Source organism: Pelobates fuscus, chromosome 1, assembly GCF_036172605.1.
Source record: "Pelobates fuscus isolate aPelFus1 chromosome 1, aPelFus1.pri, whole genome shotgun sequence".
NCBI lineage: Eukaryota > Metazoa > Chordata > Amphibia > Anura > Pelobatidae > Pelobates > Pelobates fuscus.
The window spans coordinates 169,043,234-169,062,334 of record NC_086317.1 but is presented as its reverse complement, the minus strand read 5'-3'; the positions used below and the strand labels follow the sequence as shown (position 1 = coordinate 169,062,334).

At 37.9% G+C, this 19,101-nt stretch overlaps 1 protein-coding gene across 9 annotated transcripts in view; it reads left to right on the top strand.

Moving 5' to 3' along the window:
- Positions 1-19,101, top strand: part of NFASC (neurofascin) — a 139,016-nt gene that overhangs the window by 69,275 nt on the left and 50,640 nt on the right. For 7 of the 9 annotated variants that reach the window (XM_063452225.1, XM_063452209.1, XM_063452217.1 and 4 more), the window contains exons 3-8: positions 7,849-7,954; positions 8,448-8,644; positions 9,444-9,566; positions 10,529-10,699; positions 14,756-14,815; positions 18,986-19,097. In XM_063452225.1, the coding sequence (XP_063308295.1) occupies positions 7,849-7,954; positions 8,448-8,644; positions 9,444-9,566; positions 10,529-10,699; positions 14,756-14,815; positions 18,986-19,097 (769 nt within the window). The remainder of the gene's footprint in view (positions 1-7,848; positions 7,955-8,447; positions 8,645-9,443; positions 9,567-10,528; positions 10,700-14,755; positions 14,816-18,985; positions 19,098-19,101) is intronic. The other 2 variants (XM_063452252.1, XM_063452242.1) reach the window with 1 other exon arrangement.

Sequence of the window (19,101 nt, the reverse complement as noted above, 5' to 3'; positions counted from 1 at the left end):
TTTGAGGCACTCTTACCTAAAGGGTTTAAACCGTTCTCAAACAGTTTAACACTAAAAAACAATAGATAATAAAAACATGATGACTAATATAGGGCAATACAATTTGTATAAGATATAGAGTACAAATACTTGCACTCTATATCTTATACAGACTGTACTGCCCTATATTAGCTATTATGTATTTATTATCTATTGTTTTTAGGTGAAATGAGGTGATTGATTTCACAGTTGGGTTTGGATGCACCTATCTGTTTAGCGACTATCTGCATTGTTGCACTTTACCTTATGGTAGTTTAACCCCAAAGTTGTCTACAGCACCGGTCTCAACTCCTCCTCTGGTGAAATGTCAGATTCAGGAAGCATGATGTACCGCCGGACAGCGGCACAGCTGATTGGCCGAGAGCGGTCATTGAATCAGTGCATCTCTATGGGGAATGTTCAGCACCTTAATGCACAGCGTGGGGATGATGAATGTAGGTGCTGCATACTGTGCTAGGAAGATAGGAAGCACTTTAGTGTCTCTCTGAGTGACTGCCACTAGAGGTGTCACTACGCAGAAGTGTAAACACTGTCTTTTGTCTAAAAAAGGCAGTGTTTACATTGAAAAACCTGCAGTGACAGGCTATAGACACCATTAAGCTATAATGGTCCTGGTATCTATAGTGACCACTTAAAGGACCACTCCACACCCCAAAAGCACTTCAGCTTGCTTAAGTTCTTTATGGTTGAGGAACTTGAGGAGTAGCCTGGTTTAAACCCAGTTTACAAAAGTGCTGATTTCTATGAGAAATCTGCACTTTTATAAATTTGCTAGGGAACACCCCAATCAAACAGCCAGGGAGGTTTGCTGCCTCCGTCTGTTAGGTCACCTGAGCTAACAGAAGTGAAAGGTGCGCTCTATTTGAGTGTGCTTGCCTCCCTCTCACAGACTGCAGACCCAGACCAGACGCAACAGTGCACGAGCCTGCTCGTTCACATGTAACTGTGCATTAGCGTGCACAAACACTGGCCAAAGTTAGCGTTAATATTTGTTTGTGTGTGGAAAAATGCAAAAAACAAATTTGAACGCCAATTTTGGCCAGTGTTTGTGACTTAGTGGCTACTAAACAAGACTGGACACACCCCATTTGCAATACCTTGGGTTGTCTACTTTAGCAAATGGTATGCCATCCTGGGCATATGGTCTCAAAGGCAACGTAACCAATCAGGCGAATTTCAATTTGAAAAATCTGAAACACAAGCCATATATTTGACTCTGTAACTTTTGAAAACACCATAAAACATGTACATGAGGGGTACTGTTATACTCAGGAGACTTCGCTGAACACAAATATTAGTGTTTCAAAACCATAAAACATATCACAAGAATTATATTGTCAGTGTAAGTGCAGTTTGTGTGTGAAAAATGCAAAAAACTTCACTTTCACAGATGATATCATCGTTGTAATACATTTTACTGTTTTGAAATGCTAATATATGTGTTCAGCGAAGCCTCCCGAGTAAAACAGTGCCCCCATGTACAGGTTTTATGGTGTCTTGGAAAGTTACAGGGTTAAATATAGTGCTAGCAAATTAAATTCTCTGAACTTTCTGCCTGGGTTATCAGGCAGGTCCTGCAAATTGAATAGGGATCAGGAAAGAGGTTCAGCGCTGATAAGAAACAGGGAATATGACAACAAGGCAGCACACCTTAAAAAAGGGGAATCCCCTCTGAACCCCTTCAAATACAATGAAGAGAAAAGAAGGAATAAGGGTGCGCCTAAAACAAGTGGAAATATCAAATAATAATATAAAAATAGGAGTAGCAGCAGTGACAAATCGTCCGAAAAATGTCCAAATGTAATATAAAAATTGGAATAACAACGGTACCTAATAGTCCAAATATAAAATGTCCAAATGTGCAAATGGTGGTCCTAGTGGTCCATCAAAAGGGTATGTAGCGTCCCGAATGTATATCTGTAGTTTGAAGATGAATATGCGGGAAGAACAGAAGAGAGAAAAAACTCAAATGGTGTAGTATGAAAACAAAATGTGGATATTGTGTAAATAATAGTAGAACTACTCACAATATTCAGAGCTTAAATCCAGCTCTGGTATGGATAGCGTGAAGTGGAATAATCCCCACTCAAGGATATGTGGTGCTCCTCTTTGGTCCTTTAGTAAAATGATGGAGTAGTCCAACTCAGGATAAGAAAATAAAAAATATAGTGCTCACAGTATATTCCAATATGGTGGAAAACCAATGGTATACAAAATTAATGCTTGTGTTGGCACTCAATTACTAAACGGTGCAGTTATTTAGAGGTATTCCCCATCCATAACCTCAACAATATATACAAAACAATTAAATACCACACTCATATGCATCATTGTATGCATGAAAAAATAAGAGAATCTATATTTTATATGCAAAAAAAGTGAAATTGATTTATTGTACACTGATTATCTAAATGCATTCATCTACAACATATGTACACTATTGCCTACTGATGATCTCCTTCATAATATATTAGTTCATCAAAAATTTTAAATCACTTATCCATTGGTTACTACATGTATGGTACACAAATAGAAAATAAATCATAAGCTCCTGGATAATAAATCTATGATACAAATAGGATGTGTGCCTAAGATGCACACATCCTAGGCTATATACAATAATCTATATTGACAAAATATCCAGATGGATCCATTCCTTAGTGATCTTCATTGGAAAAAAAGGTGTATATACAGAATGTGAAAAAAATGAAAAAACAATAACTAGTGGAAAAGTAAAAAAGAACAGATGAAAAAATTATAAGTCCTTTGAAAGTATACTATATATATATATATATATATATAGTATGAACGAGGTTGGATCTCACCAAAATGAAAATCTCAATCCTAGGATCAGGTAATCACTGTAAGTATTCCAGTAGTTCTCAATTTCAATTGTGTCCAGAGTAACAAAACTCATTCATAGGAGTCAAGGAGTGTGCTGGATGTGTGCATCCAATAGGTATCCTGTGCAGTAGTGTGTAGCTTATCCTCGGGCGTGGGTTGTAATCGGGCTGCGCGCTCGGGACGAACTGTCCCTTTAAAGGCCTTTATTTTCATTTTTAAATTTTTTTTTTTTTTTTTTTTTTACATATTTTTAGATTCATATTCATATTTTTACGTGCAGAACATCCATAGGAAAGCATTGAGAAATGCTTTCCTATGGACTGTTTGAATGTGCGCGCGCGGCTTTGGCCGTGCATGCGCATTCCGCTCCACTCAGGAGCTGACGTCGGCGGGGGAGGAGAGGTCACGAGCGCAGAGGGAGCCCAATGCTGGATAAAGGTAAGTGGCTGAAGAGGTTTTAACCCCTTCAGCGCCAAGGGAGGGGGTCCCTGAGGATGGGTGGGTCCTAAGGATGCTATAGTGTCAGGAAAACGAGTTTGTTTTCTTGACACTATAGTGATCCTTTAATTTCATTCTACGTGTATTTTGATATTATATATATATATATATATATATATATATATTAATATTAAAATACACTTAGACAGTGTATGTGTATATATATATATATATATATATATATATATATATATACTTAGATCATATATACATGGGATACTCAAAAAATTTGAATATCGTGCAAAAGTTTATTTATTTCAGTAATGCAACGTAAAAGGGGAAACTAATATATGAGATAGACGCATTACGTGCAAAGCAAGATAGTTCAAGCCATGTTTGTCATAAGTGCGATGATTATGGCTTACAGCTCATGAAAACCCCAAATCCACAATCTCAGTAAATTAGAATATTGTGAAAAGGTGCAATATTCTAGGCTCACAGTGTCCCACTCTAATCAGCTAAGTAAGCCATAACATCTGCAAAGGGTTTCTGAGCCTTTAAATGGTCTCTCAGTCTGGTTCAGTAGGAATCACAATCATGGGGAAGACTGCTGACCTGACAGTTGTGCAGAAAACCATCATTGACACCCTCCATAAGGAGGGAAAGCCTCAAAAGGTAATTGCGAAGGAAGTTGGATGTTCCCAAAGTGCTGTATCAAAGCACATTAATAGAAAGTTATGTGGAAGGGAAAAGTGTGGAAGAATAAGATGCACAAGCAGCAGGGATGACCGCAGCCTGTAAAGGATTGTCAGGAAAAGGCCATTCACAAGGAGTGGACTGAGGCTGGAGTCGGTGCATCAAGAGCCACCACACACAGACGGATCCTGCACATGGGCTTCAGATGTCGTTTTCATCTTGTCAAGCCGCTCCTGAACAACAAACAACGTCAGAAGCGTCTTACCTGGACTGAAGAAAAACAGACCTGGTCTGTGGCTCAGTGGTCCAAAGTCCTCTTTTCTGATGAGAGCAACCTTTTCATCTCATTTGGAAACCAAGGACCCAGAGTCTGGAGAGGCACACACGGCAAGATGCTTGAAGTCCAGTGTGAAGTTTCCACAGTCTGTGTTGATTTGGAGAGCCATGTCATCTGCTGGTGTTGGTCCACTGTGCTTCATTAAAGGGACACTATAATCACCTGAACAACTTCAGCTTAATGAGGTTGTTCAGGTGAGAACTATAGCTCCCTGCAGCCTTTCTTATGTAAACACTGTATTTTCTGAGAAAATACAGTGTTTACATTTAAAGCTAGGAACACCTCCAGTTGCAGTCACTCAGAGTGAACCAGAAAGACTTCTGAGTTGATGGAGGCATAATATGCCTGGATCAGGCTATCACATGTCAGGATTGGATCAGGCTATCACATGTCAGAAGACTGCTTGTTTTTCCTGAGTCTAACAGCATGCAGATTTACAGCTTCTGGCTTGAATACAGTAAGATTTTTACTATATTTATGGAGGCATGAGGGGCCCATTGGGGCTAGATGGTCGTGTAAACACTATAGGGTCAGGAGGAATACATGTAGTTGCACTGGTGAGTATAGTGTCTCTTTAAGTCCAGGGTTAACGCAGCTGTCTACCAGGAGATTTTGGAGCACTTCATGCTTCCTTCCGCAGACGAGATTTATGGGGATGCTGACTTTATTTTCCAGCAGGAAAGCCTGGTTCAGTGACCGTGGGATTACTGTGCTTATTGGCCAGCAAACTCGCCTGACCTGAACCCCATAGAGAATCTATGGGGCATTGCCAAGAGAAAGATGAGAGACATGAGACCGAACAATGCAGAAGAGCTGAAGGCCACTATTGAAGCATCCTGGTTTTCCATAACACCTCAGCAGTGCCACAGGCTGATAGCTTCCATGCCACTACGCTGCAAAAGGGGCCCAAACCAAGTACTGAGTCCATATGCATGGAGTGTTCTATGTACACTCCTTGTTTTATTGATTACATGTAATATTCTAATTTACTGAGATTGTGCATTTGGGGTTTTCATGAGCTGTAAGCCATAATCATCGCACTTATGACAAATCACGGATGATCTAAGTATATATTATTTAATTTAAACCGTGCTTTAACTTTATTTTACTTTATTTCATGCAGCCGGGGGACTGCCTGTCATTCCAGGCACTCCTCCTGTTGGCACTGCTATGGACGGCTATTCAGTCCATGGGATCATGAGGTCCTCGCAAGGGGGGACTCCCTGGGATGTCAGGTAGGTCCCCACATCGTGATCGCCGGCGAGCAGGTAAGTGGGAAGGACGGCGTGGACGTGCTATGCCGTGTCTGTGTTGGTTCTGTGCATCCTGTATAGCGTTACGGGGGTGGTGTACCAACGGAGCAGTGTTTTAAAGGATTGCTCCTGTAGTGTCACGCACACCGAGGTGGTGTTACTCGCCTCCCATATTTCCTGCCATTCTATACCCTCAAGAACTTCCCCTAAATCACGTTCCCATAGAGTGCTGGCATTTCTGATATTGACTTGCCCATTGTTGGTAGGATATGCAATACATTCTCTCTGTAATGGCACACGTATGATAACATGTGCCCATTCTCATTGTTCACACGCTCTGTTTTTATTTTTATACACTAAATCATTTAGGTTATTTTTAAATGTGAACAGTCTGATAGGGTAGCATGGAGAAATCCGTAAGACTGGGGAAGAACTAGAAAAGACCTGTATGCGAAAGCAAGAAGTTCAAGTAGCCTTTGCTATTGTTTTATGGTACAGTGGTATCCTGGCAGGCCAGCCTGAGCTTGGGAGAATGTCATTCATAATGCAGTCTCTAAAAGTGTCCAATAATGTCAGCACCAGCCATGAAAACACAGTGACCAAACACAAACTACCTTGTCTTGTAAATGTGTTAATATTATTCACAGTGCTTTAATCAGCTGAATAGATCATAAACCTGTCTGTTATATAAATCACCCAGTAGGCCATACAGTAAACTTGCAAATGTCATCCTAATAAGCCGCAGGCTTTGTCCGTGTTTATGTCGACCTATCTGGATCACAGTGATATCCATTGAATTAGGCTGCCTGTGCATGCTTGTTCATATATTAGCCGGAATTGTATTAAGTGTTTTACTAACCTTTTCTCTTCTCCAACTTTCCAAATGGCTTCCATGGAAACTAACAGCAAACATTCAGAAAGACCGTAAGTTTCACTGTGGATTGCAGACAGTCTCTAGTATAAAGTTTATAGAGAGCAAGCAGTACGTGTGGGGAGATGTTGATTGGGGTTTATTAGAATGCAAGGCAGTAAAAGAAGGAATGGCAGGGGGGTGGGGGGGGGGGGTACGGCAAAAATCTACAGATAGAACACTAGATTATATTTCTAAACGTGTCTTAAACGTCTTGCTTCCTTTTGAAAGCTGATGGCAGGGATTCCTTGAATGATGCTTCCTTTTTTTGTATTTTTGATTTTTTTTCCCCTCTATATCATTCCCTTTTGCATCTTAATTCTCTCCCGCCTGCCACTGTATCTTTTTTTTTTTTATCCCATTGTCCTGTCCCACAAATATGGAAATTCGACCTGTTTTGTTAGCTATATAAAGAGCTTCAAAAATACCTAGTGTGAGTTACAATGTCAGTATGTTTAATTCACAATGTCTTCCCTGACCTACTGGATAAGGTGAAATATTGACAACATCAGAGGGCTCAGATTTTGGATGTATTAGTGGTCTTTGTCAATACAGCAAAAATGGTTTGATAAAAATGGGAGGGAATGTACCATAACAACTACAAGAAGCTTTACTGACAGTCCATGTAGCAATCTGGAGATTTTAATTTTATACTCTCCATAGCACTATTTGATTAGAGTGCTTGAGAGTATTTCTGAAATAAAGATTAATTTCTTTTAATGTAATTTATGTTTTGATAAAGTCAGATAATACAATGCATTTGTCCATCAAAACAAACAAACAAAAAAATAACAAGAACTAAAAAGAAAGCTTGTTAACCCAGGAAAGACGATAAGATATAAATGTAGACGGACAGTTTAATCATACAATGAGAATGAACATCACAGGTTGATATAAAAGAAAAAAAATGAAGTAGGAGAAAATTAAATGTTATGAAAACTGCCAATACGTTATGGATAAAAAGAGATTATAAAGAAGATAAAAAGGGACAGTGGGCCCAAAGCTATCTGTGAATAAAGGATTCTGATATTATATATTTGAAGTCAGGAAGTATATATATTGTCATATAAAAATAAAAATGCGCCCACACAAAAAATATTTGGCAAAGTGATAAAATGTGAGCTTCTAGTGAAATAGAAGATGATGTGTGTGTGTGTGTGGATGGTGTTTAGGGGATTAAAGTTCAAATATTAGTTACTATTATTGGGACTTATACACCCATGAAGGATGACACAGTTAATTTACAAAAACCAAATCCGTATTTGGGGGCTCTGACAAGCTGCATGCATATTTGGTTACATCTCATCTGAGCCTTCTTTTGTTCCCTGCAGTACCTCAACCTCCCACCATCACTAATCAGTCTGTGAAGAATTATATTGTGGACCCTCGTGACAACATTATCATTGAATGTGAGGCAAAGGGGAATCCATACCCAACGTGAGTATTAAGGAGCCTCTTGGATGGGGTTGTCAGGGTTCAAATGAAATGTTAATACAGCAAATAAACAACGTGTGTTGTCTCTGTTGTGGGTAGTAAACACGTCTAATGGTAGATATATGTACTTGTAATGTTTCTAGTATGGGAGAAGGACATGTACAGACAAAGGGTACGCATTCTTGATTAAATTAGAATAAGCAATTAGTGGCCACTTTTGGCCCTGCCAGTTCCTGTTACTTTGCAACTTTAAAATCAGGACCGGGCTTACTAAAGGAATGTGGGAATGTGGCTCAAGTAATTTGTTATTGTCGCAAGATCAGGACATATACAATTTTGGTCCACCAGGCCTTAGTATGTAGCTTTAAACAGACACGTTTCTAGGCAAAAGCTTTGTATGTAATTATAAATTACTCCGTTGTGAACAGCTCTTTTTCTTATTTCATGATGACATTCGTGATTATTCCGTCACCTATATCATTACTCTTTGTTACAGGTTTTCATGGACACGGAATGGAAAATTTTACAATGTGGCTAAGGACCCCAAAGTTTCTTTCCGCAGACATGCTGGCACCCTCGTTATAGACATTCATGGAGGAGGGCGTCCTGAGGACTATGAGGGGGAGTATCAGTGTTTTGCTCGAAATGAGCATGGAGTTGCCCTCTCTAACAAGATCCTCTTACAAGTTTCTAGTGAGTTGTGGGGCTGAGAGTAACACAAAGTGGCATGGACCCATGGGTTGCAGAACGTCTAGCACGTCTGTGCCAGGCTTGCCAATCCTTTCTGGGTTTACCTGTGTACAGATTAGTGCTGAAGCACTTTTGCATTGACAGAAAAGCTCTGAATTATGTTTGCAAAGTGTGAAAACCAAGACAGCCAGGTGTGGGCGGAAAACAGGACTGTCCTTTCAAATCTGGGACAGTTGGGATTATGTTAACATCTCATTTTCTATATCTTCCACACATCATAAAACTCCTACATTTCGATCTGTATTTCTTTCTCTGGTCCAAAAGAGAGAAACATAGAAACATAGAATGTGACGGCAGATAAGAACCATTCGGCCCATCTAGTCTGCCCAGTTTTCTAAATACTTTCATTAGTCCCTGGCCTTATCTTATAGTTAGGATAGCCTTATGACTATCCCACGCATGCTTAAACTCCTTTACTGTGTTAACCTCTACCACTTCAGCTGGATAGATACGTTTAGGTACAAAACTTGCCTTGTATTTTCTTGTGGCTCAATAAAAATTACTATTTTTACATGTATAGCTAAAGCAGTTTTATTTTTCTTAATATCTAGGTTCTGCATAGCCACCACACCTTGGCATAAATTGAACTTTTCCCTTATAATGTACCAGTTTCCTATAGGAATGTTTACCAGACAATTTAATGTTTTTGCTGTATTAAGTGAACTGCCCTGTCAAATATCTTGTGGATTGCATTTTTTTTTTCCCCCTAAACACTTTGCTTGTTTTTATATTCAATTTACAGAATCCCCTTTGTGGCCCAAAGAAAAACTGGACCCTGTGGTGGTAAATGAGGGGGGTTCTCTTATCCTGCAGTGCAACCCTCCGCATGGACTTCCCCCACCAGTCATATTCTGGATGAGCAGCTGTAAGTGTTACCCGTGTTCTAGCTCACTTGAACATTAATATGCTCTGTACAAAGCTATAATTCCATCTACCACCTAAAACTTGACTTTATTCCTTTGAAAGAGTAAACACTAATGTACCTAAACATGGCCTCCAGCTGTCACACACTTAATTTTAATTTTATATCTTCTTTTTCTTTGGGAGGGGGTTTGCAGTTCGGTGAGGTCCATCCAGTTTCTCTTTCCTGCCCTATAAGGAGCCAGGAGAGCTGGAGTGAAACCTCATCCCTGGTGTCTAGTGGTTTGCTGCTGGGATCATTGTCACATCCCAGCTCCAGCATCGGTACAGGGTGCAAGAAAGCTAAGAAAATAAATGAAAAAAATCACAACAACTCACTTAATGCCTGCTGACCAGAAAGCAGCAGTACAACCCCCAGTCCTCTGTCACCTGGGGTGGACCCCTCCATTCAGTATGTTTCGGCCTCCATTAGGTAAAATGGCCAAATCCCTTTAAATTTCCACTATCATGGCACACAGGGTATGATAAATCAGACGCCCTATAAGAAATAGATCAAGCACATCTCCCGAAAGTTAGGAAAATCAATATGTATGCCTTTTATTGGCAAAGCAGGGTCTTTACTAATGGCATCATGAAAATACTGTCCATATAACAATGGACAAAAAACAGAATAGGATAGAATAGTCCTTGATTATGAGTATCGATTCTTTAATACAGGAGGTTTCATAGAATACAATTAGTACATCCTGTTACAATACTGTTACAAAGGCATGTTTTGCTCTATTTATGTGTAATAGAAATCTGTTTTTGGATAGATAAACTATCTGTTTCTAGATTTACTTACGGTAGTTTTTTTTCTTGCAGTTTCCTAGCAGATGACACACATAGATAGAAATCTGTAGATGTCAAAGATTTCTGGGCTGTAATCTGACACAGGGTACTGTATCTTCTGTCTCTTTTCTGCAGCCATGGAGCCAATAGCCCAGGATAAGAGGGTATCTCAGGGTCTAAATGGAGATTTATATTTTTCCAATGTTCTGCGCCAGGACGCGTTGACAGACTACAGCTGCAATGCACGTTCCCACTTCACACACACAATTCAACAGAAGAATGCCTATAATCTCAAAGTGCTGACAAGTAAGCATTCCTACATTGTATGTACAATAATGGGACAGATGAGCGTTAAATGGGTCTCATTTTTTTGAATGCTAGTACAAGCCTTCTTGAAAGGTTGGGTTGGGGTCACACAATGTAGTACTGAATTACAATGTCCCAGTGTTCTTGTTGTTTATTTTGTATATTTACGATCAATTTGCTCTTCTACTCTTCGTAATATTTATTTATCATTCTGAGTAACCCAATTATTCTTCATCATTGTATATGTCTCTAGTATAGGGACATGTTTAAACAGAAACTTCAATATTAAGAAATCTGTGTTACCGGTAATTTGAGCAATAAGTTCCTAAACCATAAGTTCCCCAGATTAAGATAAAAAAGTACAACTAAAATTCACTTAGTAAATGCTCAGGTGAAATTCACTATGTAAATTAATTCATCAGAGCAGCTCGAATGTGAAACACCTGACTTCAGAGGTGGAGTTATATGGGGCCGATGTCGTTTAAATACGATGTGACTGTGCTACTCAGCCAAATTTAACATTTCATTTAGCTCAAGTTGGACACTCATGGGGTAATTTACTGAATTGAAAACTGCGGAAAATTCAATAGTATTGTAAATATTACAGTCTGACATTTGCGATTCTCAGCATTGCCCAGTTTAGTAAATAACTGAGAAATATGTTTGTAAATAGCCTGTAATTCAGGTATTTTCTTCTGTATTCCTGCTAACTGTTATTGCATTTTCCACATTTTCATCAATTAGTCATCAATCAGTCGTCATGACTTTGATAAGTGTGTTGACCTTGCAAGAAGACATGACAGCAATAAATGGATTTATATTAAAATACTGCCTAAAGCTTATGGAAAATATAAAACACTGCTGCAATCTCATAGAGCCAGAATCTACACATTACTGTTTAAAACAAAATTACAATCCATCAGCAAAATATAGCACACCAAAACACAGTTATACACTGTCAGGAAGCCTAATGTATCATCCAAGGACAGGTGTAGGATAAAGCTGTATTCCGCACACAGGGGAAACATAAAACATAATTAGGGGGTGCAGAAGCAGCTGGCTTGTTTAGTCGCAAGTGTCCCCTAGTCTCAGGAGTCCTGCCTGCCAGGTAATACCTTAATTACCCAGTGTCCAATGTGGGAATATAATACCTCACTATGTTGCTTCCAATAAGCATTCACTTCATTAAATACTTGGCAAATCAGGAAAGAGAGGTTGCACCTTCATATTAGACAATAAGTGAATATCAAAAAGTAGACCAAAATAGCTGAACTGGAAACATTCTCCAAGTCTACTCTGTTTCCAGTTTGGCTATTACGGCCTTGAATTTGAAATTCACCAGCAATTTTTGCTTTAGTGAATTTCCCTGTATGAATTATAGTTCTCTGATTTCTTCATACTACCTCCCCAACCCCTGAGCACATCATCGGGGTATAGTATGGACAGGTTACACTGCATGGGGTCTCAAATAAATGTAATCCTAATGTCCCTCACTCCGTGTTTTAACCCTGTTTTTGTTTGCCGGTGAATCCTGCAAATGATTCCAAAATTCAAACTTTGCATATATTTTGAGTACATCTTTCAGTTTAGGTGCTGAGTGTTTTCATATCTTTTAGTTTTGTATTTTGTTTTCTGCACTAACCTGGCTTCAGTATCATTGCAGCTCTGTTTTGATATACAGTGGAACCTCAGAACTCGAACTTAATCCGTTCCAGAAGGCTTTTCGAGTTCCAATTCGTTTCCCATAGGAATGCATGTAAATTTAATAAATTCAGACCCCCCAAAATTACAGCATTTTACATTGTAAATGGGACCACTGTTCGTACACACACTGCACACACGTAGCTGACATTACACACACACACACATATACACATAGTTGACATAGTACACACATTGCACACGTGCTTGTCTGGCTCCAGTACTTACCGCTTCGGGGAAGGTGCACTGATCTGTGTCTACAGGGATCCTCCTGCTCAGGCTCTCCTGCAGAAGCAGTAAGTACACGAAGAAACCCAGCAAGCTGGTCCGGGGCCACATGTTGCCTCTTGGTGATAAGTTCCCAGTGAGGGCGATCTAGCATTTACCAAGTGAAGGTGTATTCTGCCTCCACTGAGGATGGTCTGCCCATCTCTTCCAGGACCGGCTGCCAGCAGGGAGCACAGGTGGGGAAGGGGGGCTGCTGCACCTGGGTACTGGGCTGTCCTGGGAGCTGCTGGTGGGTGTATGGGTATCCTTGCTTCCACTGGATTCTAGTTGGGTGCCCTGCGTACTGGAAGTCTGCTATTGGTGTGTAGGTAGGTAGGGAGGTGCCCTGGTTGGTGTAGGTAGGTAGAGTGCTACTGCTATAGGTAGAGGCTGCTAGGGATGGAGCAAGGTAGGTACCTCTCTGCAGGTCAGTAGAACACACTCATCCTGCAACAGCTGGGCGAGAGAAACTTCCAAATTTACTTTTCAGCCACATCTTAACTCCATGAGAGAGCTGGCTGTAGGGGTCCCGGTGATGACATTTTTTACTCAACATTTTAGTTCGAATACCGAATTGTTTGTGAAAAGGATCATTCGAGTTCCGAGGTTCCTCTGTATTACGTGAGCTTAGTGTAGGTAACATCTTAGCATCACTCTTTTTATGGGTACTGTGTATATAAGAAACGGGGCATTACTTCTAGGCTAATGTAATTGACAGGAAATATTAAAAAGATGCTATCTTGGTTTACAGATCAAATTATTTAAAATAATATATGTCTTATTATGGTATAGAGTCTTTTTTCAAAGGCTGGTCATAAGTTCTTTCACAATGTTGCAGACTTTAAAAAAAAAAAAAAAGTGAATAATAGCAGAATGAAACACCAATAAAGTAAATGTGCAGTCCATAACTGATCGTACTACCCAAGTGTGACACGTATCCTTCTGTATAGTACTTTATCCCGGGTCGCCCTCTACAGGAAGCCAGAAGGTAATTCACCTGATTGCAGCTTGTAATATTTAAAGAGCTGCCTCAAGTTTTCTCTTATTTCCTTCTCCTGTTAACTCCTTCAAGGCTGCAGAGATCCAGTGTTGTAGACACCACCAAACAGGAAGGGTAAAATGCTGTACACTTGCTGTCTTCTGCTCCCATTTTTTATTAACTGTTTGCTTGCGGGGTATGGCAGGTATCATAACATAGTACATGCAAAGGAGGACTGAATATCTTCCAGCTTTGCTATCTGCCTGCTTTATTACGTTAAACTCAGGGGCATTCTTTACGAATTTTGTTGCTTGTATGTGATTTTGCAATCTTTGTTGCTTTCGTTCTGCTTGAGGCTTTTGTACTCTGTTTCTGTCTCTTGTTTACTGCTTTTTCTTTCTGTCTCATTAGCCACATTGCTCTACTTCCGTTGATCCGTCTCATACTCATTCTACTTCCCAGTTTTCCAGTCTAACCAGTACATGTTCACAGCTTATATCTGTATTTTTATTATCTTTACTGTGTCCATCAGAAGCAGCTTTACCTTGTTTTTCATTTGCATTATGCCACATAATTTTGAATCCTTCTTTTTCGTCTGCTATTGTCATACATTCTTGTTTGATTTTAGGTCTATCCACTCAGGGTTTTATTAACTATACAGTGAGTTTTAGATTAAAAACAACTTGCTAATTTTTACTCCAGAAAATTAGAGCTGGTAAAATCCCCAAACTCACTTTTTTTTAAAATTTGTTTTATTTTCATCTTATCATAGCTAATTTTTTTTAACTCAAAAGTTTATATATGGATTTTATTTACAGGTCTTAGAAATTACCTCAATTTCGAACCTTATTGTTACCAAAGTCCCCTTTTTAGGATTTCGGTAACAAACTGCACTTGAAGTGGATAGACTCTTCAGTTAACCAGCCTCTATAGTGACGTTTATGTTTTTTCTTCCATTTACGTTTAAACGACCAGTATTCTATTATTTACTATTTAATCCTCCCTCTCATTCCATCACTATCTCACTTTTCTTTCTATGTGTCTATCTTTTTCTTATAATCTTCTTTTTTTGATCGTCTGGGGCTCTCACTTTGTCTTGTTTATTACAGAGAATTCCCGTAATGACTCCGCCATTTACTTCTATACGAACCTCACTATTATGTATCTTGGTGAGTTCTTAAAGTCACTAGACCCTCCTATTCTAACTCACCTTCTAGCTAACTCACTCACTATTATTATAACATTATCTGGGGTCAAATACTTCAGCTATTATAGTTTGCTCCATATCCTAAAACCTTTCTAGATTAGAATAGTATGCTTTTAGATCTGTAGATGAATTGTAGGATCTATCTAGCAAAGTGCAGATATCAAACATGTTCACAGAGGCCCATCTGGAAGCAAAACCATATGTTACATTAGATTACTACATTACTATATGGACCAATTTTTTATACACAATTCCAAACATAATATACTTCATTTTTGGAATCTTTGGAAAAGACAAACTAGCATTTTCCATATATCAGAGACGGTCAACACATAAGAAAAAAAATAATTCAAAAACAAAATATAAAGCCATTGTACAACCAGTAATGGAACATGCAGATATAAAAAAAAAAAAATGAAGATAGAAAAAGCTAGATCATATTAGTTACCGTAATCCCTTCAGGACTGCTGCCTCTGTTTTTCTGAATTTCATGGATTGCAAGTAGGTCCTAATAAACATTGTACTATGTGTTTCTCATGCTTCAACCAGCTATAGAATTACAAAACCACGAATATATACCTTATCGTGTTATTCGTAACCTGGTTATACATACACTTTATTTCCCGGTAGAATATATCTATATTTATACCTATATCACACAATATTCTGTTCTCAGTTCTAAGACTGTATCTTCAAAATCCTACCTGTTTATTGTCTGCGTATAAAGATGTGTGTTTTTCCATCTCATACCAGGTCTTTTATTTTGTGTTATGAAAAATAAAGCTTGACCTATAATTGGTCCTGAAGGGTTTAGTTGGCTATTTGAGTGATCATTACTATCATAATTTAAAATCATATTCTTCGTTTTCACCTTAGACGTTATCTACTGCAATGTAAGACTTTGAAATTCCAGTACAAATATAAGGGCTCTTTAATTCTTTAATATAAGAACATTTTAAATAATTAAAAGAAAAAACAACGAAGAATGTAAGATTAATACATATATATAAATCTGATATTCTAAATACACACACATTTATTAAAAAGGCATGGACTAACTACTAAATGTAGTTTGAGGAAAGCATTTATAAAACTGTCTGCTGTTACATTCTTGGATCTTCTTGATGATCATTACTCTCTGGATTTTAGACAGAGCCTTTTTCTCCCTAAATCTATTTGTCACTTAACCAATATTTGGCTGTTGCTTTTCGTGGCATTGTAACATAGGCTGGCTTCGCACACCTGACTCCTAGCTTTTGCACCATTTTAATTTGATTTCTATTTGCAACAGATACAGTTTGATTTGATGCAGCAAATGTTCCATTTGAAGTAAGAGAAACTCAGCTATAATTCTAAGGTGTTAACATATCTTCTATGTTTTGGATTGCATATAAAATTATCTGTGATTTTCCAGAAGACAGTATACTGTAAATAATTCTAATTAATCAGATATGGTAAGCAGCCTTTTCATAACTCAGCAGAACATATAAAACAATTAATTGTTAGGTATCGGTATTTTTCAGTATGCTTGCAGAGTATTGTTTAGGTGGGAATCCCATTTCTCACACCAAGAACCTTCATTCATTCTTGCATTAAAAGCAGTATCAAACTCAATGTAAACAGGAAGCTTCTTACAGAAATTTTGTACATATTAGACAAACTGAGAAATAAACCCTACTGATTTGTTCCTACTAATTGGAAAGTAATGAACTAATACTGGGTTCCAGATATCTTTATAGCGTCCCCTGGGAGGAGTTTGCAACGGTCATGTTTTGTTTTTTTAAAAGCATGAACCTTTACGATGAAGATTGGACTCTGATTAACAAAGGAACCTACAAGCCATAGATTCACAGGTTCCCTGGGAATTGAACAGCAGTCTCAGCTGACACGTAAAAAGAAATGTTTTCGTTTTGACAAATAATTACGGAAGCCGTTTCATTGCTGTTTTGTTTTTGAAGCACTGTCATTTTAATGCACTCTATTTAAAGCGAAACTTTTTTTAACAACAATCATTTTTAAATCAAATCTGTATTATATCAAAAACACCAAACAGAAGATTTTTTATTTTATTTTCCAATTTGACAATTTTTATTGTTTTCTTTCATTTGCAAGACTTGGAGGATGTTACAGAAATGAAAATGGGGGGTAGGGGTAGACATCGGGTGTTACAGCCAGTTGATTACTCCCATGGACACGTACATGATTCATCCAAAACTAGTATAGTACAACAGGTGTTAAACGTCAGGCATTAAACACTTGGGATTAACATATCAAATAATAACACAAACAGAAGATTTATAAAGTACGAAGGGGACGTGGAAAGAATTTTGGGATATGATTTTTCATTTGATTCTATTTAAGTAGGATATTTTTGAAAATCATACTTCCGTTCCAAATTGTTCTTTTAGAAAATATTTTTGTAAGTACCAAATTGTACTGAATGTACATTGCCACTTTAAAAGAAAATTAGTCTATAAGTTATAGGGGAATGCATTTTTTTATTTACGTTTATATGTATCTACTTATACATGGTTGTTAATCAAACTTTCCCTTTAATTGTATCAAAATTTGCAGCAAGAAAAATATTCTGAAATATATTCGGAAAAAAACCAAAACTATATTAAATAGAATTATATGATGCCATGACAAATGAAAATTAAGAAAGATTTACTATAGCTATACTTATTTGTAATCCATAAGTATAAAGTAATGTCCTTTTTAGTCAATTTACATTGGTTGTTTTAAACAGAATTGGGCAATATTAATTTTTGGTACCTTTTTTAATTTTATGTAATGAAACTAAAGTATTGAATATGTGCTCCATATTTGATGATCAATACAATTCTTCTTTAAACTCCTAATTGATATGTTTCTTGATGAACAGGCAATACTTGATTTGTTTCAAACTGATCACGTTGGGGTACTTACAGATTTTGCTGCATAGCGGCCTATTGATCGGTCTGACTGTCAACATCTGTCAGTCATAATACCTATCTTGGAAAGCAATTTCCAAATCACACTGCAGAGTCAATTCAACTCAGGTAGCCTTAAAAGACAGCTTACTTACTACACGAGCATTTACACAGCATAGACTTTGGAACAAGCCAGTTCTTTAAATCAGGTTTTTCTGCGTGACTATACTCCTATTGCACTGTATATTGAAAGAGCCCACTATCTGTGTACAAATAGATATAAATACAGAAAATCAGTGCAGCTGTTCCTAAAACACCAACTAAATAAAGAAGCTATCTTACATCTGTCTCTTCATTGCCCACACCTGAGGTATGGAGAGATGGAGCAAAATGAAATGAGCTGTGGTCTCCCGGACCTCTTTCCTCTTGCCTCGAGAGGCCCTGGTGTATGGAGCACTGTAATCACACATTGTAAATAAGTATATTTAAAAGATTTTTAGCCCTCATTTGTTTTTTTCTGATACAATGCAAAAAAAAATATTTTTTAAAATTGAGTTTATACTTTTTAATGCTGAATTTATAACAGAACGTGGAATTAATACAGTCTGAAGGGTAATTATAACATACTTTTATGCAAAAGAGCATGTTGCAATATTCAGCAATCTATATATAAGAACAAGAGGTTGTCATTTTTTATATATATTTTTTTTCAAATAGAAGAATATAAAAGAAAGGATACAGAATGTAGCAATTATTAAAATACTGTAGTAGTCATTCAATAGCCAGTTTAACAACAAGAGTTTTAGTCCCTACATGCATTGGGAAAGATGATCCAAGTGACCCCAATACGTTCTAGTCATTAACTACCAATGGTAGCTATTTCATCATTCCAGAAATAGCTGCAATACAGGAAATGTTCCTCACACCAGATGATTTAACAAAATACACAGTGACATATACTAAATCATCTCAGCACATGGAATCTTCCACATTATGAAAACAAATATGCTCTATCGAAAAAGACAAATATTTTATTCACAGCTAATATTTAACAACCTTCTTCGATGTTTTAGATGCTTTCTCTTTGCCACCAAATAGAGTTAGCAGACTTCTCTGAAACTGCCGGCTGATATATACACAAGTTATTCGTTGTTCAAGCATCTTTCTCTCACATATGTATGTATATAACAATCCTGATTGTGTTTTTATTTTATTCCCAGCCCGAGGGGTGCCTGAGCGAACCCCAACCTTCTTACTGCCCACAGGTACCTCCAGCAGTAAGTTGGTCTTACGTGATGAGGACCTTCTTCTGGAGTGTATCGCCTCTGGAGTGTAC